Source organism: Pavona decussata, unplaced genomic scaffold (assembly GCF_977016875.1).
Source record: "Pavona decussata unplaced genomic scaffold, jaPavDecu1.1 SCAFFOLD_163, whole genome shotgun sequence".
Taxonomy (NCBI): Eukaryota; Metazoa; Cnidaria; class Anthozoa; order Scleractinia; family Agariciidae; genus Pavona; species Pavona decussata.
In genome coordinates, this window is record NW_028145574.1 from 790378 (window position 1) to 814875 (window position 24498).

At 36.9% G+C, this 24498-nt stretch overlaps 1 protein-coding gene across 4 annotated transcripts in view; it reads left to right on the forward strand.

The window, feature by feature from the left end:
* LOC146464510 (uncharacterized) overlaps positions 1 to 24291 on the forward strand; it is a 46773-nt gene extending 22482 nt beyond the window's left edge. The window contains exons 15-39 of one of the 4 annotated variants that reach the window (XM_085129698.1): positions 1152 to 1329; positions 2458 to 2607; positions 3272 to 3469; positions 4051 to 4248; positions 4563 to 4629; positions 4771 to 4871; positions 6419 to 6587; positions 9013 to 9162; positions 9266 to 9552; positions 10356 to 10457; positions 11044 to 11235; positions 11515 to 11575; positions 12291 to 12413; positions 13518 to 13543; positions 13737 to 13787; positions 14962 to 15040; positions 15527 to 15652; positions 18436 to 18490; positions 18592 to 18649; positions 19136 to 19230; positions 19961 to 20069; positions 20653 to 20723; positions 21203 to 21281; positions 22345 to 22410; positions 23161 to 24291. In XM_085129698.1, the coding sequence (XP_084985824.1) occupies positions 1152 to 1329; positions 2458 to 2607; positions 3272 to 3469; positions 4051 to 4248; positions 4563 to 4629; positions 4771 to 4871; positions 6419 to 6587; positions 9013 to 9162; positions 9266 to 9552; positions 10356 to 10457; positions 11044 to 11235; positions 11515 to 11575; positions 12291 to 12413; positions 13518 to 13543; positions 13737 to 13787; positions 14962 to 15040; positions 15527 to 15652; positions 18436 to 18490; positions 18592 to 18649; positions 19136 to 19230; positions 19961 to 20069; positions 20653 to 20723; positions 21203 to 21281; positions 22345 to 22410; positions 23161 to 23217 (2848 nt within the window). In that variant the 3' untranslated portion in view covers positions 23218 to 24291. Of the gene's footprint in view, positions 1 to 1151; positions 1330 to 2457; positions 2608 to 3271; positions 3470 to 4050; positions 4249 to 4562; positions 4630 to 4770; positions 4872 to 6418; positions 6588 to 9009; positions 9163 to 9265; positions 9553 to 10355; positions 10458 to 11043; positions 11236 to 11514; positions 11576 to 12290; positions 12414 to 13517; positions 13544 to 13736; positions 13788 to 14961; positions 15041 to 15526; positions 15653 to 18435; positions 18491 to 18591; positions 18650 to 19135; positions 19231 to 19960; positions 20070 to 20652; positions 20724 to 21202; positions 21282 to 22344; positions 22411 to 23160 lie in introns of all 4 variants that reach the window. The other 3 variants (XM_085129699.1, XM_085129696.1, XM_085129697.1) reach the window with 3 other exon arrangements.
* Positions 24292 to 24498: the final 207 nt, after the last annotated feature.

Consider the following 24498-nt stretch of genomic DNA (forward strand, 5'->3'; position numbering starts at 1 on the left):
GGCGAAGTTCTCCGCTGGATTTCAATTCATTGTTGAGAAGGTGTTAGGCGATTGATATAGTACGCCTCTTTGTAAAGGAGAAGATTCCGACGACAAGTGGAATGTGATTTTTTGCCTCTATTGCAGAATTTACCTCTGTTTTACTGTTTTTAAGGTTTTGTTTAATGGTACAGCTAGCCTCTTATAGAATGTATTTAACTGTTTTGGTTATGTTACGTGCATTGTCCTTTCGCCTGGCAGTATTGCTTTGGATTTCTGCACCAGTATTGCGACTACCAGTTGAGAGGGGTGAAGGAGAATGTATTATTTCCTTGGAGGGTTAGTACTTACCTGACGGGTGGATATGGTTCTCTGAACCCCTTGTAGACTGATATGAGCAATACTGGTCCCCAAGCCATTGGAGCTGCTCTCTCCTTTCCACCCTTGTACTGTCAATCGATACGACCTCACTCTTCACTACTGAGAGGAAGGGCACATCTGCTTCATTTCTGTTATGTTGTGGTACCCACGCCAGGCAACATATGTACTAGTATTGCCCATATCAGTCTACAAGGGAATCAGGGAACCACGAGGCAGTGCAGTACCTCCATTCCCCCCCCCCCCTCCCAAGAGTTTAAGGCACCAAGCTGTAGCCAACCCAAATGAGAAACATGATAAGTGGGGAAATGGAGGAAATATTAAATAATAATAATAATAAAAATGATAAATGTACAGGGGCTTGTTTTTTAAAAGAAATAAGTGTACGACCGTATAGCAACATCAACTATGTTTTCTATTTCTTAAATGTTGTGGATGTGCACTTAGCGTTGCCCATTTCTTGCAAATATTATTATGGTGTGCAGTACTTATCTAGTGAGTTTTCTGTTGTAATGAAACTGTTTTGTCTTGGGTTTTTGTAAGTTTGTCAAATCTAATATGATCTCAAGTTTGATATTTGCTTTCGAATGATTGACAACTGCAGCTTCCACCTACATGTATTTTGAAAGTCTAGTTGGAATAGAAGCCATCAGGCTTCAAAAGGTCTCACAAGTGTCAAAACGTTCTTCTGAACTAATGAAAAACTTTGTCAATTGGCAATAGTACTATGCGGCACTGTAGTTTGTCACACTTTTAATAACAAAGGTCCCTTAACTCTGCTGACATACCTCCAGGTTATCATCTGTGTTAGTAAAGATTTTAGGAAGGCCCATCAAAAATCAGAACAGTGGTGGAGAATCAGATGTAAACTCAACTCCTTCGAAAGCTTCAGTGGCTATTAATCCTGTGCACATAAGGAGCAAGAACACCGAAATGGCATTTGTTATGCCTACAGCTAGTATAATGCTACAGGTAAGCTGGTTATTATTCTGAGTTCTTCAAATGAATTCTTTTACAAGACTTGTTATTTTCCAAATTCTCAGAATTGATAGTTGTGTTATTTCACACAATGACTCCGCTATTTAGTGAAGAATATGTTTCACCACAGCATTGTCTTGGTATCTTCCTCCATATGGACGTTTTATTAAAGAGAGAGCGACTCGTTTGAACATCTATTTATAAAATGCGACTGCTCAGATAGGTTTTGGCAAGATTTCATTAATTGGTGACATTTTTATTAATGATCTCGTTATACATTCATATAAATATCAATATAATACAAAAAATGACTCTTGGTAACTTAAAAACTGCGGAGTTTTGCAAAGAGGCAATTCAAACCCACGGAAGCCTTTTTGTGGCCTTTATTCTGACAAATTCCTGCCAAACTGTCAAAAACGTTGTTTGCATCATAATTAACATTAATCCTCTTCTCATTTTTGGGTATGAACATAAAACCAGATTTTGAGACGAAACCACAGAGAGACAATTTTTTCTCTTTCATTTTTTATGTTTTGGTTTTCTTCTCACAGTATTTTGTGGTTTTATCGCCCTCTTTAATTGCCTTTGTTGGCATTGAAAAAGTTTCCATTTGAATGTGAAAATGTATAATGAAAAGTGTCAATGGCTCGAGGGACAAGTGTTTTTGACTTTGGGAAGAAATAGTTGAAGGATAGTATTTTTCCCCCGGCCCAGTTTATTCTGTCATGCACAATCATTTAGATGTGCCTTGTAAGACGTTTTCCTACTTTGTCAATTAGCTATCAAAAGTATCTTCTAGCGGTCAGTCATGTTATCTCCAGCAGTACATGGGAAAACTCTTCCCGCAAGGCCGGTTTTTCTCTGGTGTAGGAGTCAATCTTGCTGTTAGTTCTAAAAAGTAAAGAACAAACCTGTGGCCCACGGATTCCAGGTTGAATTGAAATTTACGAGTTTCCTCAAAGCAAAGATGAGAACCAACAACAAACTCAACCCACACATAGAGTTTGAACCCAGGCCAGGCCATTGCTCTGTAACATCCCTGCCCCCCATAGGATTAGTCTGTAACGTTTTTGCTACTTGAATTGTTAAACTCAGTGAAATGATATTTGTTTTATATTGTAGCTCTCTGAAAGTGCAACAGAACATGAAGAGGAGACCGTAGAAACACAGAAAAAAGCTAGCAGAACGATCGATGGGAAGCACAGAAGAAGTAGTATTGAGAACACTCAGGAAAAGGATTTCTCCACAGAAAAAGATGAAGTTGAGCGTGAAGTAAATGTGTTTAGTTACTATTCAATGCCCGGTCCCGTTGTTTTTCCTCTTAGTTATATCACTCACTGATTGTAGTCTATTGACATGTTACTTTAAACTGTCTTTGAAAATGGTGGCACTCCATTTTGTTAACAGAAAAATTATCAAGGCTAATTCTTAACAGGCTAAAAAGGCAAAAACAAAAAATAAATAAATAAATAAATAAATAAAAATAAAAAGGAAGAAAGAAAGGAGCAACTTCAATCTCTGATACTATGACTGAACATAGAGAGAATAGTGACTGTGACTGAATACTAATCAGATAGTTCCAGTGGAAGGATGCATTTCACTTCCCCTTTCTGAAGTCTCCCATCACGTTTTACTTGCATGGTCTTTCCTTTATTGAGGTAGATCATACAAAAGGCCCTTTAGTGTGTAAAATAAAATACATTTGATTATAAATACTGGCGATGAAATATTGCTTAAAAACATTTTAAGATATAAAAAAATGCTAAAAAACGACGACGTTCCGACGTAGCTTAACGTCATTATGAAGTCAAAAATGTTTGCAAATTGTAATCTATAAATACTAAAAAAGAACAATAGATGATTTAAAAAGGTGTGACGTAAGAAATAGTTTGATAAATGAATAAATGATCTATATTTTTTTGTTGTGTTGCTGCAGACTGGCAAGGGTCTTCATGGTAATTTGGATGATGTGCAAACTCTGCATGAAAATGTATCCAAACGGACAGCAATGCAAGGTGAACCAGTGACAAGAAGAGAAGCAGAGGATCATAAACGCACTAAAAAAGTGGAAACCGAGAGAAAACCTGTAAAACGGACTTCAAAACGTTTACAGTCTAAAATGCCCTCACAACAGGCACGTTTTATCGATGGCATTTAACAGAACACCTATTTGCTATTCAGTGGGTACACCCACCCACTATAGATTCTTATACTATTCCATTTGCTTGAACGACTGCCTCTTTCATCTCCCTTGAATCAACAACTTGCTATGAATAGTTGAAAATGTGTTGAATGATTCCAGAAGCTGGATGATGTGTTTTGGTCACTTTCAAACTCCAAGTTGGGAGCCACCTGCAGTGTATCTGTGGGTCCTGATTACACGCCATTTTACGGACCAGATTAATGATTAAAACAATATTTCTGGGTGGAAGATATTACGTGCCCTCTCTCCGTCCATGAATTCTTTATCATTTCTTATTAATGAACTGACCCACTTTCCAACCCAGGTCTAGTTTTGACCCCTATGATTTCTTTTTCAGTCTCAGACAGCTACAGTGTATTACAGGTGATGTCAAATAGTAGTGGCAATGAATGTTCAAAAACATACCCCAAACGTTTCCAATTTTCATTACCTAATCGGGAAATGGTAACATTACATGTAGCAATTCAAAAAGGTATGGACTAATTTGTTGTAATACACCTCTTCAATTTTAGCACCCCAGAAAAAGTGATAATCCAAAAAGTGATTCTTCAGAGAAGTCATTTCCATCAGCCTTTAATGTTAGCAGAAGGTTAGCTGCCAGGAAGAGAAAATCTGTTCCAACTAAATCTTTGTCAGATGCTGCAAAAAGTCGCAAGGCCATTAAGGAAAAAGTTTTTGCCAGGACAGTCCGTTCTTCTCCAATTTTAGAGGTGAGTGTAATTCATTGGCCTAATTAAATTACAAACAAATGAGATGTGTAATTCTAATTAACTCTTTCTTTCCATGTGTTTGAGAATCATCGCGTGTTTTTAGTACTTTTGCATTTTTCCTTCCTTTGCATTTTAATTTATAATTTTGAGCCGCTTTATCAGGTTGAATTACTAGGAAAATGATAGTAGATCGTTAGCTAGTGTCCTTTTGTGTTGAAATCGGGAAGAAAATGTTAAATTATTTTCCTTAAATTTCGTCAAAAAAGCGGCCATCCTTTAGACACTCAGACACCCCTCTTTCTTTGAATGTACAGAACCTCGAGGAAATCAAGCCGAAGTTACACATGGTGGCTCCAGCGAGACGAAGAGAACCGAGATCTGGTAAGAGAAGAATCGGCAAATACACACCTTTACCAATTAAAGGGTATAAAAAGAGGAAAGCAGAAAAGCCAAAATCGGCTTTCAGCTCATCCTCATCAAGTGTGTTTTCTGTGACAAGTGATATTTCTTGTTATAATGAAGGTATGGTTTCAAGAAATAGAACTAAAGGTGGTGGTCAAATCAATCAAGAGGAACATATTGATACTATACAAGACTCTTTGCCACTTGCTGATAGCTTGGAGGTGAGTAAGACCTTTTTAATACAGAACCTTAAATTGTTTCACAACTTCTGTTAGTATTTCTATTTTATGGACTGCTTTTTGGTTAATTTGAAAAGCTTTCTTGTAAGTTGAAGGCAGGAACAGAAATTAAAAGTTTTTTTGTCTGTTTTGAAAGTCAAAACATACCATCATGTTCTCCAGGGCTTCCAGGAAAACCTCCTGCCTTTCAGGGCCTGGTTGTTCGAAAGCCGATTAACGCTTATCCACGATTAAAAGTTAACCGAGGTTATCATCTCGCTCAGTAAAAATGATTTTAAAGGCTCATTTTAAGCTACTGCTGAAGAAAAGTCTAAGGGAAAACTTAGGGACAAAATCTTTTGGACGTATCCTTATGGATTAGTAAATATACTCGAATCAAAGTTCACGTTAACCCAGGATTAGCTTAATCTGGCTTTGAACAACTGGGCCCCGGCCCAATGGTAACTATTGCAGTTTTCTCAAATGTAAGTCAACGTTGCATAAATATTCCCTCTTAATCCGTAAATATTCTCTAAATTCACAATCCCTTTCCCATTTCATTGAAATATTTAAAAGACAACTTTTTTATGGTTGAACTGCTTTTAATCAGTTGAATCGTTATAAGAAATGTACAAGCGCGTAGCAGACAAATTGTTCTTGGTAGAAGTGTTGGTTTGGTATTGTGACCTTTAAAACTAACCTGAACCTGTTCAAGCAAGGCCATGTCATGAACGATCGAAAAGAAATGCTGGAATCTCCCGCTCTGTTAAAATGCTAGCGATCCAGCAGAATAATTTCAAAGTAACTGTAATAGATTATGGTAGAACGTGGTTCTTTCTATATAGAAGCGTTTTAGTCTACTGAAAACTCTTTTTTTAGTTAACGTATTCTAAGTATTGTACAAAACTTACAAAGTATTACACTAAGTGATTTTTTTTGTGATTTTGTGCTTTGTTTTTCGCTTATTATGAAGTATATAGACAGAAATCTTGTTCAAGGTCGTTAAGAATTAAACGTTTACATAGAAGTCCTTTCCCTACTACGCTATGGAAGCGACCAGGACTTTACAACAAGTTGTGAAGAATCAAGGGGAAACTGTTAATTACTAACAGTTCTTAAGTTTTCAAATGAAGAAGACAGTCAAACCAACACTTGGAAAGGACAGTTTGGAAACGTCGGCTTCTCCTAAGAAACGAATTTTTGAGAATAAACAGTTTTCTTGTTCCTCAAACAGTCTCTTAGTTCGTCACTTACATAATTAACTCCCATGAAAACCGTCCCAAGAATTCTGTTAGAACAATTCGATTACTCCTGTTAGGCCTATAATCTTGGAGTGATCAGATAAAGACCATTCTGGCTCTGTAAATACCTGTAAACCGCAGTACAAGTTAAAGGAAACTAAGCCAGCAAATCCATAATTCGGGCAAATTGTCAAACCCAAACAGCAACGGTATACTGGAACAAGCTGGCAACGGCATTCTTTTCCGTTTGTAGACAAGGAAATAGGAGACGGCCGGTAGTAAATATTCTAAAAAATATAAATTTTCTAGAATGAGAGTGCACGAGACAACACAGGTGGTAACAAAAGGTCTGCTCCCAAGAAGAAAACCAACCAAAGGAGGCAAAACAGAGAGGTGGTTTTGGAACTGGCTGCCACTGACAGGAAGAGGAAGAGGACAAAAAGTCCAGCTGAAAAGGCACCAGAACGAAAGACTACAGGTAAGAAACAGAGTGACCAAGAGACAAGTTCCTAGTGAAAATAACAAGAAAGGGCAATTTCAATATGCATACCGTAAATGATCTAATAAACGCCCCCTCTCTTATGAACGCCTCCTATCTAATTAACGCCCACCCAAGCTGACAAGTTTGTATTAAACGCTCCTCTCTAACAAACGCCCCCTGTATAATAAACGCCCCCCTTCCCTGAAAACCACGAATAAACTAGAAACAGATGAATTATACAATCAATCAATTTATTTGCGTTGTTGCTTAATTAACATCGGGGTGCGAGTTGCGTCTTGCTCAATTTCCAGTTCAAAGTGAGGATAGCGCTCTTTAATGTTCTTGATACCAACAATTTTCTTTCGGCTTGTCCTAGCATTATAGCATCCCGGAATTACAAGGCCTACTTCACGTTTGACTTGATAGTCTGCTAAAGCTCTGTCATTTAGGTTATTATAATACCGTATTTAGGTTACCATGTTACATTTATTAGAATAAACGCCTCCCTCTTTTAAACGCCCCCCTCGGAACCTTCAAATTCAATAAACGCCCCCGGCGTTTATTAGACCATTTACGGTAGTGCTGGATGGCATCACAAGAATGGTTAACCTGTGGGATGTGGCTGATATGACAAACTCATTGATGAAAGAAATTATACGTTTTTGGCTGCTGTAAAATAATTTTCCGTGGGAAATAAATTCATCGAACACGACAGCGCTGCACGCCCGTTGTACATTTCGTCGTGTTAGGAATAGATTTCAACCGTAAACTAGCCTGTGGGACTACGAAAAGACGATGCTCATCAAAATAGTTGCTTGGTTAAAATCTCCTCATTTCATGCTACAATGCGAGTAAAGAGGGCTTTCCATCCAGCCCCAGCTTCGCGAGGTTTTGCGAGTCACGTATTTCTAGTTTTAAATTTAATCTACGTCACCACAGTTTCGAATGAGTCTTAACACGGCATCATTGTAAAGCAGCTTTTAGCATGTGGTTAATAGTATTTTAGGTTAGTTAGTTTAGTTAGGGATGATTTTGGTTACATTTTATCTTTTATCTCTTTATAATCTTTGCTGAAGGATTTACCGTGTATAAATAAAGTTACCAATACCACAGAGGGCATTAACTCCGTGGCTATGAAAAGAAATATGTAAAATATAAGCCTATAGATTCCTCCCAAAACCATAACTTCGCAACTATAGAAGCTATGACAATGAGGCTTGAGAGTAGAAAGTACGTCCAAATATGTTTTTAGGTTCGCAACGTGACGTGACGACCTGATTTGACGAGGTAATTACGTCATGATTGCCAAATGGCGGCCATCTTGGATTTCTGGATTTCCCCAAAACTTCAGAAAAGTGCCGAAATTGAGCGGAAAGTAATCAAAACCAATAAAGAACATTAATATGAGATAAGAACACAAAAGGTACGGTAATAAAAGTTTTCCTTCACTTTAAAAAGGATTTTTCTGAAAAAACTGCCCGTCAAAAAATTGGTTGCCATGGTAACATCAAAGTCAATGAACACTAACCGACCACATTACATTTTTTTCCAGATAAATTTCTGAAAAAGTCCTGAAGTTTCATGGCGTTTGCACGAATGTTGAAAACGTTATTCAGGTTCAAAGAGGTTCAAAGTCACCGAGAGCAGAATCTTCCCCCCTCCCCCTTAAGGAATGGGAAAGGTCTTTGTGATGGGCTACAATGTCTGAAATACCAGAGCAAACATTTTCAAAGCCCCAGAGAGATGCCAGCGGCATTTTACTATGACTTTTTTTCTCATCATTATGAAGCACGTGCAAGCTAAGTTACATGACAGTGCTGTGACTGCTCGAGCTGGGCGGACGTGTGTTTCAGCGCTCTTTAAGCTATAAACAAATTCATTCAATTTGTCATATTTGTTCTGTTTATTATGACCTGGAACGAAAAGAAAATCAAGCCTTGCGTAACGAGATTGACGAATTAAAAGGTCTTGTTATCTTTCTCAAGTGTTCCTTTATTCGTCTTGTCCTGCCTCGATTAGGTTTGTAACTATTTGCGGGACAAACAGTTCATTCCGTTGTTTCTCAAATTAATTGTTGTTGTTGCTGTTGCTGTTATTGTTATTGACCGGACTGGTTGAGCTCTACGATGTGATAGGTCAACGTTCATTGACTTTAATGTTCCCATGGAAACCAATTTTGGTAGGCAAGCGTTTCAGAAATGAGAAAATTCATGTTTGTAATGGGCAGAACTTTCTTACGGTAACTTTCATGTTGTTTAGATAATCCCTGAGCATACTATTCACCTTCTAAGTTTTATTGTCATAGCCTTAATACTCTTAGAGTTTTCAAGGTGGGAACCCAGTCTAGATAGGGATAAAGATTGTAAGGACGCGTTATTCTAATTTTTGTTTTTGATTTGTTGTATGTTTCTCTTTCCAGAAGTTAAGGGAAGGACTACAAAGAAGAGGGCTTTACAGAGCGTTGAACAAAAACATAAGAAACTTGAAGACCCCCTTCATGTGGATGAGCCTGAATTCAGTAACTATGAATGTGATGACATTCATGAAAATCTAAAGGAGCCGGCGTTGGAAGGTAAAACAAGTCAATAATCATGAATTTTCCTGCAAATTCCCTTTTGCTTTCACAAACAAGCCAGAGTATGACACCTCTTTTCTGTTTTTTTCTTGTAATGTAGGTTATGGTGGCAGTGATGATGAAGTTACAGAATGCTATGTTGAAGACACTAGTCCTCTCATAAATTCCCCACGAGCTGCTCCCATGGGAAACAGAACAAGAAGGCAAAAATCAGTAAGGAAAGACAGCTGTTCTAGGTATCCTAGTCCTGGTATCTCGCCAAGGGTAGAGAAACCAAAGGAGAAGAGGCGAATTATAGAGGAAAGTGACAATAGCAATAGGAGAAGTAGCCACAGAGCACGTCAACATGAACATGTATTTCAAATGAGCATAGAAAATACTCCCCAGGTGAGTCAACTGTTGGTGCATTTTAGTGACCACTATTGGGCTTTTACACTGAAGCCCGGTCGAGCGTTCCTACCAAGAATAAAATTTAAATTTGGTTATTGCGATATTGTTTTCATTTTTCCCTTCAATAATCAGTTTTTCATTTGAAGACTGAATTTCTGGTTTAAAGAATGGCTTCATTTATTATTCACATGAGAATTTGACAGGCCCTCGCCAATTTTCATAATCCATCTCTAACAGTCCAGCGACGTTTTTTTTCCTGACTTCGCTGTGAGAGGTACTTTGAAAGATAAGATATCCATTAAAACATTGTTATGCCCTATGTGTTAAGGGAAGTGATTAAGGCTACTTTATTTTCTTGAAGGGTGGACATGAAGTCATACGCCCATATGATGTTTTTCTTTTAGCACCTTTTTTCATTTATACTGCATGCTTGGTTGTTTGACCTGAAAAAATGGTTGTATCTCTTTAGAAATACTATGTTTAAAATATTATTTTGGTTATAGAAGCTATTTTACGTTAAAGTTATAGAGCTTTTTAACGGGAAACATTTCAAAGAATTAGTTATGCAATGGCTGTTTTATCAATACGTTTGCTGCATTCACCTTTTATATAATTATAATACTGTGGAAAATTGTTCAATAATAGATGTGTTGAGGAAAGTGCGTATTTGTTGCTTTGTTATTTACCCAGTTTCACTGGACTTTTTTGTCTACAGCAAGTCTTCATTTCCTTGTTAGACTATTGGCTATTCAACCTAATCTTGTTGCATTTTATTGATATCTCATTATTTTGTATATTAGTCCCTACATGCTCAACAGTCAGATAAATCCGATGAAAATTCTGAGGAAGAAGAAGTGGAAGAAGAAGAAGACGTTCAAGCAAGTCCTTTAAAACACTCCAAGGTTAGGCACATGGCAGTTTCAACTCCTCCTCAGCTTAGCTAGTCTTGAGTGCAGATATTGATTAATTAATTTTGGCTCTGATTGCCTGTGTACATAATTCAACTTCTGGTTAAATGAATTAATTAATTAATTAATTTACTAATTGACTAATCACCCAATTAAATGTCAATAGTATCAAGTGTTAATTTGGGACCCTATCCAGATCTTGCTGGGAATTTAGAAATGTGAGGTTTTGAAAAGAGGAGCAAATTAACTAAAATTAAGTAAGAAAAACCTCTACAAGGAAGGAAAGGAACCACCAACAAACTCCACCTATGTGAGGCCAGATCCAGGAATCAAACCTGGGTTACATGGGTGGAAGCAAATGCTTCAATCCTTACGTCATGATCCTTCTTCCTCGCAAACGTGCGTGCATGCGTGCTTTCAAAAGTTATGATGGCTCATGAATAGTCATTATTTAATATGTACTTAAATCAAGTACTATTTACGAGTTCAAGTGTTGTTTTAGCATTTATTGTACAGACAATTTCCAGTTTGGGTCATTGTTGTTTGACTATCAATGTCGTTTGTTTACTGTCATTTCCAGACCAGTGTGGCGGTTAAAACTCCAAGCAATTTATCACAGCCATCAGAGGCTGGTAATGGTACTGAACAGGATGGGGAGAAGGATGATACTGAAGAAGAATCGGAATTTGAACCAACTGAACTGGATTACGACTTCAATGTAAACATCACACCTCGTTATCAAACACATTACACCAAACAGCATAGAAGATTGGTACGATGTCTATTTCCTTGTTTTATTCCCTTGTATTATTTTGCTTTTTTATTTAAAAAAAATGAACCTTTTAAATCGAAGGTGTTGTAATGGAAACTTGTCAAAACATCAAAATTATATTCAGATAGAGTATTTCCATCAACAGCTCTAAAATCGTTCGAAGATAATCGCCATTGTTTTGAACACTGTCTCCAAACGCATTTATTTTGAGAGAGCTTTAGACACCATCCTCATGACGTCGCCCAAATTCTACAGATAATAATGTTATTAATAATTCAGCAGGCCCCAGATTCAGGAGGATCAAGTTCTGTAAAGCGTTCTGTCCTGTTAAATGACTCAGGTAATTAGGTCTCAAGTTTAAAATTGTTTTGTGTAAATAAATCATGGCTTCCATGCTTCTTCCTCAGGCATGATAACTCTGACAGTGGCCGGGTGCTTTACCTACAAAATGATCATGCATTGTTTTGTTGCCCTTTATCAAGATCTTGGTTTTGTCACTTGAAGGTCATTATTGTTGTTGTTGATGGTGACGACGATAATGTTAAGCCGTTTGTAAAGCAGTGTTGTGTATGATGCTCTATCGTATACTGTGGTGCTTCAGATATAAACTTGCTTCATAGAAGCTTTTTCTTTTCGTTAGCATGTGTCGTGTCAAAGACTCCATTTAATTGATAGACAATGGCGACATGGATGCCTCGGAGAGATTCTAGAGTCCTTTTGGCTCTCTGCATTCCCTTAAGACCATTTGGTTACTTTCTTTGCAAGATAGCCGCTCTACAAAACCATAAGTTGACCTTCCATTTGAGGAGACCTTGAGTGTTTTTAGCTTGCAAATACAGCTGCCCTTCACTGCCCCACTCAGCATTTGCAATATAGCCTAGGAAATTCCATACTGATGACCAAAATCACAGGTTGATAATCTTGCATAATTGTAATTGTGAAACCGATCACGTTGCATAAATTAATAATATAATTGTTGTTTACAGTGCCTTCATTCTGTGCTTTGCATTATTCTTGGTTAACAATATCCTTTGAGCACTGTGTTTTTATTTTAGGTATCGGTGAAACACCATTTGGGGATGATATTCAAAAGCGAACAAAATTCGGCAGGAGAAGATCTTGGAAACCACTTCAGGTGTCTATCACAAAGACACCAATTACACCAAGATCAGAACAAGGTAAACAAGTTAGAATGGTGTTTAACGCACTTGTTATTCCGCCACTAAGTCAGTTTGCCGCATAACAACAGGAGAGGTGAGGTGAGGTGAGCTGAACATTTATTTTAAAACATGACAGCCTATTACACCGGAAGATGCCTCTTTGCACTTTAATGTGCCAATGTGATCAGTTTACTGCTGAATATTGCAGCTAAATCACGGGTAAAATGAAGTGGGATAGCAAACACCTTAATCTCTGATTTTACAGATAATTTTAGCGACATTTGATTCATTGCATGTATTTGTGCTTGCATTTGAGAGGGTTGAAAAAATACCACACATCTAGCTATATTAGCGGGAATTACTTGTAAAACCATGGGATGAGATGTAATTGTAACGATATTACAGCATGGCACCGAACTGTGACTACTTTTCCATCAAATCAGAAATTAAGGACAGTTGCCAGCAAACCAACTCATTTTCAAGTTGGCTTGTAATATTGATGTTTCCTGGGAGCAGTTCTTATATTGTGACCCAAATTTGGAATGGAGAGTCGATCTGACTCACAAAGAATGTTGATTTGATTTACATGTCGTCACCCTTTAGTTCGTTGCACTGTAATTCCTTTATTACGAGTTATTCACTTGTTTGAAAATTAATGATACTGGACTGGCCCTATCCACCTAAACCCGTTTGGTGCCATTTAGTTGTTTTCTTTAGGATCCTTCCTGTACACCTCCGTCATTACTGATGCCATACATACCTATTCTTCCTTGGATGCCGTGTGGAGAAAAGAGCCATTTGTGTGTTTCACTTCCATCTAACCTCACATTTCAACATCTGACCTTGTTTTGTTTTCTCAAATGCAACACACAATGACAGTTGACACTGGCACGGACTAGCTATTTTGGTGTCTGAACTTGTAAATTTCTAATTGTTGGTCAATCTTAATGCAGCAAGGTTTTTTCCCCTTATTTCATTATACAAATACAAGTTGTTCAAATTCTCCAAATTGTGAGGGGTGGGAATGCCTTTCATTGTTGAAGGTAAAAGTACAGAGTTAACAACCCATCCTCCATTTTATTCTGGAAACTCTTTAATTGCTCTATATTTTCATGTTTTCAGATGAGGATAACTCTGGGGATGCCGAGGTCAGTACTTTTAAATGAAATAATGGAATGTGTCCAAATGTACGTAGTTGTGTTTCAATTTTAAACTTGTTGCAAAAACTTTAAATGTTGTAGATATTTTCTGTTATTAGTTATTTTTGAAGTAATATATAAGTAGGTCACTCTATACAATAGGTGTCTTTCCTTTCTGTTAATATGCTGTAATTTTATGTAGACTGATGAAGAGTCTGTCTCATCTCCTGTGTCACCGCAACAACAAACTAAGGTTAGTGAGTGGTATTTATTTCCTTTAACATACAAAACCATCAAAAGGATACAACATCTTTCTTTTTCTTATAGGGATGTAAACCACAAACAGGAAAGGCTAGACAGTCTGAACCATTTACTTGGCTATATGCAAAAGAAAAATTTGATTAATTTGTATGTGAGCTTTGCTGAATGGCATTCTGTCGATGTCTTTTTTTTTTTTTTTTTAATTTTTTTATTGTTTTTACAAACATAATGCTGACTTACTTACAAAGTACTTACTTAGTTACATAAAGCTTTAATACGTACTTACATATAACTTGCTGAGAGAAATGCTACTTACTTACATATTAACTTACAAGATAATGCTTACAAAACAGGAGCCGATGAGTTGGAGCATGTTACACAATAATGAAAAATAATTCTAATACAACTGATTACTACCTTACTATATATAAACGAAGAGTAAATACTCTAAAAACGACAAAAAATAAATAAATAAATAACAAACAAAACAAAAAAAAAGGGAAATTAGTCAGAATCAAGAAAATTATTTTTACAGCTTGACTTGCACCTTAGCTTTGCTAGTTTCAATTTGTATTTTATTTTTAAGGATAGACAAAAAAGCATCAAAAAAATAATCTTCCTCATTTTTAGCGGCGGTGTAAATATAGTATTTAGCAATTATCAAGCAATTATCTGTCGATGTCACTCTTCTTATTTTTTTGTGGGAAATTGAATTAAAAGTGCTTAAAATTTAGTCCTCGTTATACATTTTTCACGGCTATTTTGAATTATTTCGTTAAACTTTAATAGTGAGTTATATCGAATTTCTCTTTTGCTGATAATTTAACCTTTTAAAATTTAAAACTGTAAGTTTGCTGAAAAAGATGTCATATTCATCTTGTCATGAGCAGTGGACAAAGAAAAGCCCGAGTTTTGATCCCAAATTGTAAAGTTGGCAATTAGCTTTATCAAGTAGGTGTCCTAAATAAGAAGAAAGGTATCTTTACTACTATTACACAGGAAGGCTCCTTACTGGCAATTATTGTATAATGCTAATTCTTTTGAGATTGGCCTCACACTCAAGCCTCAACCTGCAGGGCCTGTCCTGAGCCAACGAGGAGACAAAGCCCCAGCCAATCTTAGGATCTTTGGAATAATCAAGCTATACTTTCTGGTTTTTGTTTCAGGCTAAAAGTCAAAGAAAGAGAAAATTCGTTGACTGGTCAATATCAGGCCCTTCAGCATTGTATGAGCCATCAATTTCAGGTACATGGTGTGTTCTGTATTATAATTGTGTACTGTTGTAGTATAGTGCGAAGGGTATTCCGTACAAATACTCATTTTTTCTACACATTCTTCAAGAATAGAATAACCTACCGCAGCAGATGGTAGAGGCGGGAACTTTTAAATTTTTTAAAGCAAGATTCAAATCTTTTCTTTTCTTAAAATGTAAATAGTTAATTATTGTCACCATGCTTCGTTATGTACATATGTTATATCGATATTTTTTACTTCATTTTTATTTGAGGGAAAGTTATAGGGTTAACCTCGTGTTTCCTTTTCAAGATGTATTTTATTTACCCTTTGTCTACATCCTGAATAAACTTGTATGTATGTAATTTTCTACTTAATCTTAACACTGTGTAGTTTAGCAAAATAATAGGTGAATGTTATGCATCATGTTATCGTGAATTCCTATGTCAGTTGAAGCGGATATTTGTTCTTACGAAGATTTTAATGGTTCATTCCTAGGTAGAAGAACTTCAAGTACGGAAGGCTGGCATAAGGATCCATTGCATGTTAGTGAGGCTCACGGGTTGCCATATAGAAGTCAACATTTTGGCAAGCCAAGAACACTTTCCTATAATAACCAACCTTGTAAGTTTTTTAAATTTTTACTATACTTTAGGTTTTGTCCAGCTAATCACAGCCTACACAGTGATAGTATAGAGTCTTGTTGTTGGCTGAGTTTGATGGGAAAGAAGTAGCTCCGCAGGAGGTAGTCCAGCGAGGATTTGATGGTAAAGATCATTTTGATTCTCTGCAGACGTTTTGGCGGGAAGTTGACATCCACTATCGATTTCTCTTGAGTAATTTATGCCACATTGAAGACGTTCTTGACCAAGCACTGACACAAACCTACCTGCAAATGGCGTGAATGACAATTTAAAAGCCACCAAAGCATCATGGCACCACGGGGTTTTGGCTCCTGGGGGTTGACGCAGGCCCGCTTCCCTTTTTTAGTAGCAACTATTTTGTCATTAAGAAGATATTCAATGACATGAGCTTCAAATTGAAATAACAAGTTAAATAATATGAAAAAGTGACGTAGGTTTTTAGAGCAATTTGCTTTGGGTCAGCAATTTAAATAATGAGAAAAATGACAATATATAAATAACCCAAGTGGAATGCTGGTAATGTTCCTTGTTAATCAAGTGCAACATGATTAAACCGTCAGCTAGAAGTGGTAACGAATGAAGCCTTAGCCCTCTCTCCTCCGCAGAGGTTCGATGGGGCGTTATTTGTATCCGCTGAACGAAGTGAGTGCAGGCGCAAAAGCTGAGAGGGTTGACTTGGCGGCGAACCTCTGCCAGAAGCATGTCGTTTTCTTGTACATCCTTGTCGTTTTCTTGTACATTGATATATTTCTCGGTCATCTCTAAATTTGACAGTTTCATTCTTGGCGGAAGTCAGCATTTACTTTGTCTCTACAGTTTGCGGTCGTTAATTTTAAGGTGAGATTTCACAATTTCTAGAAAAAAGCAAAATCGTTTGTATTCGAAGCCTCCCTTGAAACCCGTGGAGAGTGGACTTAGTACATTTCGCTTCGTGAAAGTCAACAATAGTCACGAACAAATAATTGCTTTTTCTGGGCTCGAAAGGCCTTTTGGCCTTTTATAACCTTATTTTAAAGACAGTTGTTTCATCACAGTACATAACAAGCTTCCCGTGAGAGCTAAATGCTAATTAAATCACCGAAAGATCATTAAAACTTCTTCTGATTAAACTTGTTTACAAGATAAAAATATCAAGTTTGGTCGTTTCGGAGTATAGAAAAAAAATACGCTTTAATTAAAACATTAAGCTTACTTGCTCTAGTCTCTTTTAAGACCGAATCGACAGTTTTTGTTTGGTCTCAGCTGGCAGACGTTTCCTCAATAAACCATTTCTTTGCATGCACTCTTTTATCTCCACACGATCGTCGCTCGTGTAACTTGAATTTCATTCTTGTAGTGATGATTCAAGGCATCACAGCAAAATAAAAGCGTTTTCTAAACAGTCATCATGAGATAAACAAACTTTCCCCGATTTCTAAACATGTAGGTAAGTTTTCGTGAGTAAATCTCCCACAACGCGCAACATGACAATTTCACAAACACCCACCATTTTCATGACAAAAGTACGCACACCACCCTAGTTACAAAATGACTCCCCCGGATCGCAGCCATATTGGGCGTGGTTTCTGGCAGAGGCTCCCGCCGTCGCCTTCCACGGAATTTTATGCCTGCACTCCCTTTTCTCAGCGGAGCCTCTGCGGAGGAGAGAGGCCTTAGCCTGCTGGTTCATCCCATGCCAAAATGCTGTTTGCGGAGTTCGTCATGGCCAGCAGTGACTTTATCTTGACCTTGTATAAGCACTCTGTAACACTGAGCTGTTTGATTGTTTCTGCCAGCTAGCAACCATACATGTGTATCGTGTTGCACTAACTTTGAGTTCTATCTTACGAAAGAATTAACCACTCTAACATAACAAGTAAAAAGATCACCAAACAACTTGGCTTATCAAAAAAGATCTTATCTTTCAATCTTACCTGATGCATTCTTGCTGCCACGATTATTCATGCACGAGGTGCTTTGACAATGCAAAAATGAATTTTATTACAACGGCAAAGTTCAAAATTATCCTGACGTTTTTCCTGGTCCGCTAATGTTTTTTTAAATTCAATCTTAAAGAAAGACGAGATTGAGTTTTCTTCCTAAATAAATTTGTTTGTCACTGATTCCGCAAAATCATAAATGTTCAAATTATCAGGCTCTCAGGCAGCGGTGCTTTGCTAACGCAGAAAATTAGTTATTACTTTCCTCGTGTAACTTTTAACTTCTAAGCTTATTTTTGCCTAACAACCACTCTGCATAAGGCTACTGGGGCTACTAGTGTTTCTTATCTTCTCACTCTTTTGTGCACGAAACACATCCACCTGTTCTTTTGGCCGCCTATCCATTTCCTCCCTAAATATTGTTATTACATCAGCACTGTTTCGTTTTACCTTCTCACCCTTTACTGAGTTTCTCTAGGTTTCAAATCTACAGAAACTCCTAGGTAATTAGCTATTTTTTCTATCAACTAATAGAGGTTAATAACGCAGCCTAAATTATTAAGTTTTGCTGAGTCGTAGCATATTTCTCACTATCGTTTTACCCTTTGCTGGGTTTTTCACAGCCTCCAAACCTGTGAACATTCGAGCTCAGTTTCTCCAACAATATATAAGAGCATTACTACAAACAAAAGATAATAACCTTTTCGTTTGTTTGCCTATTTGCTTGCGTTATACAGGAAAGTTATTCAAAACTGCAGTGTGAACATTGGCACTTTAAGACTTTAAAAAGATGCAGACTCCACTCTACTGACTTGAGAAATAATAGCAGTTGTTTTCTTTATAGATGATATTCAAGAGGCAGAGGAGATGATGACGGATAACAGTGAGGGAGAAATCAGGTTAGTGTTTTAACCATTAACTGTATATGAATGTTTCTGTATCGTATGCATAAAGTCAATATCGAATTACCAGCTTGCTTGCCTCGTTTGCTTGTTCACAGGAGTGAGGTACAAGGACTAATAAACGTAGCTGGCGGAGAAGTTCTTAAGGCAGTTCGTGTGAGTGACAAAATATTTTTATCTTTTTATTTCATTTTTTTTTTTTTTTTTTTTTTTTTATCATTTTAAAACCATCTACCTATTTGAGGGCCATAGATTCTTCAGTATGTGGCGTCTGATGACCTACCAGCCACTATGCACTCCCTAACGGACTGCTAATTTATCATGTGACCAATTCAAAACTGTTTATAGGTAGTTCAGAAGGTGTGATTGTGGCCGCAAGCTGTGAACTTCTGAAGTAAAATTCATGTTTATGCCGTTTGCTAGCAATGTATAGTTTCAAGTGAAAATTTAGATCCGTTACCCACAACAAATTTTTCAAAGTGTTCTCTAGCGGGGCCCTTTGTCTTTTCCAGCCCCACTGATATGATAATGGCGGTATATTTGTTGTAGAAAGCTTTTAAAAAGTAAACGTTTGAAGAATCGACAAATTACTAAATCTTTTGAAACCATAGTTCGTCACATTGCTATGATTTTTTCCCACAGAGGAAACGTCACATGATCAAATCGTTTTTGCAAAGGGCTACTGAGATGACGTTATCATCTAATGATACCTTCTGGAATGAGCAGCAAGCAGCCAGGTAATTACCCGGACACACAACCTCACATTTCTTCTATCAGTGTGTACCTTACCGTACCGTGAATTAATTTTTGACTAATCCAAAAGCAAATCATGCTCAGAATAGAACTTTGTTTAGTCTTTCAAGACACTTGCAATGGAAGAAACAGAAATGGAATTTATTGTTTCCCTGAATGTTTCTCCGTTTGCGCAATCAACATGTCTGGTGGAAACAAGATTTGCTTCCACAACAAATATGTCCACGAACATACTTAGGAAACGTTTTTGAAGGAAATGCTTCTGCAACATATCTTTTCGTTTGCGAGGACCTAAAGCAGGACACTGTATTTTTACATGCAAAACAATGCGCAATACATAATACGTAAGGAGCGTTTACTATTGTGATTTTTGATGCAGTTTGATTGGAAGCTTTTTAAGTGATTATACGGCAAGGTTTTTGGGGGAAGAGCAAAGGGCACGCCTTTCTAGCCTAAAACCCTTGTGGGACGTTCCAAGGGAACATTGATGTGTTTAACTTTTACGCTGACATCGCCTGTGCTTTGTACTCATCACAACGAAATAGCAATCACACCGCATCAGAAGAAACCAGTCTCAAATCAACTACCTTATTACAATTAAACGATATTCTATTCCAAGGTGTGTTTCGTCTTTGTGATCTCATGGATCTTCTTGGGTGGTGGTTGCATTTTCTCAGTCGTAATATTCTCTTTTGTTTTATTTACAATGTCTAGTTACAATGCCATGAAAAGATGCAAAAGCCAGTTGACAGAACAAATTCAGAGCGTAGAGAAGGATTTGAACAAAACTGCAATGACTATAAGAGAAATGGAGAACACAATTGTAAGTTTGTTTGTGTTGTGTGTAGTTATGGCGCTTTGCTTGGAGTGCTGGCTATCAGGATTCATCCGCCCGATCTTCTCCTTGTCACGGTCCTCGCGTGAAACTCGCAAGAAGATGCTCTTTCTATTGTTGATTTTAAGGTTTCTTTTAGTATTTTTCTGGTGGAATATAGTTTTTGCGGTTAGTGGGATATTGCATTTGTGATTCCAGTAAGTCATCGACATCTAAGAGTAGTTTGTCAAGGAATAACTGATGGTAATATATCTACTTAGTTAAACTTTTAAACTGTTTATATCCTGTGGAAAAAATCCTGTTGGAAAAAATCCTATACAGAATTAGTTATGGTACATTTCCGATGCCCTAGGCCATTTTTTTAACTACAGTTAGAGTAACTTCAAGTATACATCACATATACTAAAACATTCCAGGCGTGAAGCAGTCATTGACAGTCCTTTTCAGATGACAAATATGATACGTTGGAAGATGTCTGTTTAAATGTTTCAAATTTTCAAACTTAAAGTAAGTTTGATGTCTTCGGGATTCCAGGAGTGGTGTTAATTCCTATGTTTCATTTGTTATTCAGAATGCCTTTCAGAATACCGTCGCCAAACAGTTCAAGATTCTGAAGACCCAACAGCAAACAGAGGAAAAGAGGTAAGTGAACCGTCCTTTCTAGCTGGGCCTAAGAACAGTCAGTTGAACAATGCTACTCACGTTTTCTCTACTTTTTTACCGATGATTTTGTCAAAAAGTTAGTCTTTTTTATTTTGCTGTGCCCTTTATAATTACGTTAACGAACAACGTACATCAACTTTCTATACAGACATTTTCTTAGCAAGAGTTTCGTTACTTAAACCTGGTAATATTTTAATTTAATGCATTTACATTTTTATCGTCATCACCAGGGCATGCGCGCGGCCGGTATTTTATTGTGGTTGTTCTGAAACAAGTGTTAGGGTAGAGCTGTAATAAGTAGTCAAAACAGCGATCGAGCCACTTTACCTGTAAATCCAAACAAGGTGAAGTGTATTTAACATAGGTTAGTTTTTTAGCTGTATTTGGTACTGTCTGAAAGGTGAGGGATGGAAAACAGGATTTTTGGATTTGTCCTTACTTAGTTTTTTTCCTCGTAGGTTTAAAGGTGTCCATCATCTGCAGAAAGTAATGGAAACAGAACTGACAAAGCTGGAGCGCAACAGAAATAATCAAGAGGTATTAACTGAAGGCTATGAAAAAAGCCAGCAGAAAACAAGCTATGATATAGATATCCCCTTGTTTTACGTGCGTACAAACGTAAAATATAACGGCTTTACGTACGTAAATAAAAAAGGTGGCGCTGTTTGAAGGTGGATTTCCACCAGACGATCTGTGAGCCACTTTCGTAAACGTATAAAGTAGAAGGGCACTCAACTTTGCTTATTTTATTTATAGACAAATAAAGCCAGTTAAATTTACTTCCGTATTTAAGCAACAGTGGAAATCCTCCTGACCTTTTTGCGGCTCACACATCCAGTTAAATCAGCGTCCTTACGTACGAAACACTTACGCGACAATGGAAATCCACTTTTGGACTTAAATTACACACGATGTGCGGGCCGCTTGCGTAAACTTAAATAAATGAACAGTGCTTAAATTTTTACGTTGAAGGTTGATTTTTATTGTGTCGTTAATTTCACTGGCTTTACGAACATGAAGAAATTAAGAAGCAGTTTATGAACAGTTTGGATAGATGTAAGGAGCTGAGCGCCGTTCAACTTTTCATGTAGCTGTAATCTAGTGTTATTAATTTATGTAAGTTATTTATCTTAATATATTTCAGATTAATTTATTCCTTTTTAAGTTTAAGGCCATTTTGTCTCGGAGATACTAACGCTTATGTGCTGCTCTTCAATCCGTGACGACGTCAGTAAGCAAGCTCACACGTTGTCTTTAATTTTATTTACGTATGCGAAGTCAGTTAAATTTACGTCCACACGCACGTAAAATTTACGCGACAGTGGAAATCCACTTCAAGGCATTTTGTCTGCGTGAATCCATTTATTGTGGTACATTTCTTAATCATAACTGTAACAGTCTCGTATTACTGCTGTATATAATATTGGGAACGATAAATGTTATACTATTGTATTGGAGAACCTTCTGCCAGTTGCGATTCTTTAAGATATTTGTATTTAAACTTTCCCTACCTTGCTAGCCTTTGTTGCGAACCCAGTTGTTGTTGTTGTTATTATTATTATCATTATTATTATTTAATTATTATTTTTTTTGTTACTAGACAACATTCCGCGCTGAGTTGGAAAAAGAGGCTTCGAAATTTCAGAAAAAATTTCTCCAAGACACAGTAAGTGTAATGGGTAAATCATAATTTATACAGTGAATTCCCTTTATTTCGCCCACCCTCGGGATCACGAGCTAGTGTCCTTAATAGCGAGAGTCTGTAATAGCGGGAATTTATTTCAGTCAAACGTCTGCAATATATTTTTGTCGGGGATAATTTAGCTGCTGTCTGTATTATCGGGGTGTCCATAATAGCAAGGTGTCCGCAAGGTGAGAGTTGACTGTACATTGGAGGGCTATCGTCTTAACGTTAACCTACAATGAGACTGGTTAAGATCAATTTGTCAGTGATGAACAGCAGCTTTAGGGATATTTCAACTCATCAATCCTTGGAATGGACAGGGAAGGTGGAATAGAAAATAAAAATTCTTTTCAATAGCTCTGGTTAAAGAAGCTTTGATAAGGAGTCTACTGAAATTGATGTGATCGAGAGTTGTCTGCGTGTTTGGTTTGCAGCGGTCTGGCATATTGTAAGAGGCTTAAATTTAATACTGCTTTTACATTTTAACGTATTTCGTATTTATGCGTGACTGTCTTTACAAAAGCAATAGTAAACGCTCAAGTTTGTTTTTCATTTATGTGTTTGGTTTGCAGCGGTGTGGCATATTGTAAGAGGCTTAAATTTAATACTGCTTTTACATTTTAACTCATTTCGTATTTATGCGTGACTGTCTTTACAAAAGCAATAGTAAACGCTCAAGTTTGTTTTTCATTTATGTGTCTTGGATAAAATTGTTTCGTTTTCTTTCCTCAGCGCAAACAGAAAGAAGATCAATTGAAGATGATGTTGAATATGTTGCGGATTCCTTGAGCTTTTACTGATATTTTTTCTTGGAACCCCCTTAAGCTTTAATACTCAAACGAACAGTAAAGATGGATTTCCACTGTCGCGCAAATTTCACGTGCGTACAGACGTAAATTTAGCTGGCTTTACGTATGTAAATGAAATAAGAAGCGATGTATGAGCCGCGTGCGTAAAGGCAAAAAGTTGAACAGTGCTCAACTTTTTACGTTTACGCGAGCCGTTCATACGTCGCTTCTTAATTCGTTTACGTACGTAAAGCCAGCCCAATGTACATCAATACGCACGTAAAATTTACGCGACGGTGGAAATCCACCTTCAGATATATGTTTTTAATGTGGTCACTGTTAATGAAGAAAATTCCCACATCAGGTGATAATGGTAATTTGAAGTATTTATTTGTACTGCTAACATTTTCCAGCCGTCCAATTATCTAGTCTAACCACCATTGTTTCTGGTGCAAAATAATTTACGAAAATGACGGCATTTTGATATTATTTATATCTTTAATGATTACTATTTATTGACTGAATTCAGAAACAGCCTTGGTTTCAGATAATATCAAATATTATCGGTGTTTTATCTTGATTTTCACTAGACCATTGGGTTATTTATTGTATTCGTACGTATGTGTAAAAATTAGGTGACAATGGAAGACTGAATATGGATTAGTGTTAATGTCTTTACACTTCCATTTTCAAGTTAAATTTGAAAGTTTATTGCGAGATTAAAATATCGGATTTAAATTCTACTTCTGCAGTTCAAAGCACATCAAAGTTTATTGCGGTGTGGAAGTAATTGTAATGGTATTAATATTTATTATATGCCAAATCGATATTTATTTGTATAAAGTCCTTTTTCATTCAGCAGTGTCGAGAGACAAGTTCACGTTAAATTTCTACTTTTGAAAGTTGCGCGATCAATGGAAGTATTAAGATTTTCATCCTGATTTCCTTACCGTTGTACGACAATTTTCGTGCTTTAACTGGAATTTTTGTATAACGATATTGCATTAGTTGTAAACCGAGCGTTTTGCGCCTTTAAAAATATGTTGAAATAAAGGTATACACGCAGGAATTAAAATGTCAAATGGAAATGTTTGCAGATCCAGGTAGTTGCTTATGTTAAAAAGAAAACCTCACGCAAGACAATATCTCACCTCTAACCCATCGTTCAACAGCTTGATTATTGGTCTTTCTGACGATATATGCCGAAGAAAATGGCATTGGAAACTAAAATTGACGCAAAAATTTTCTGACGCCGAAAAATTCGTTTAGTTGGGTAGGATCC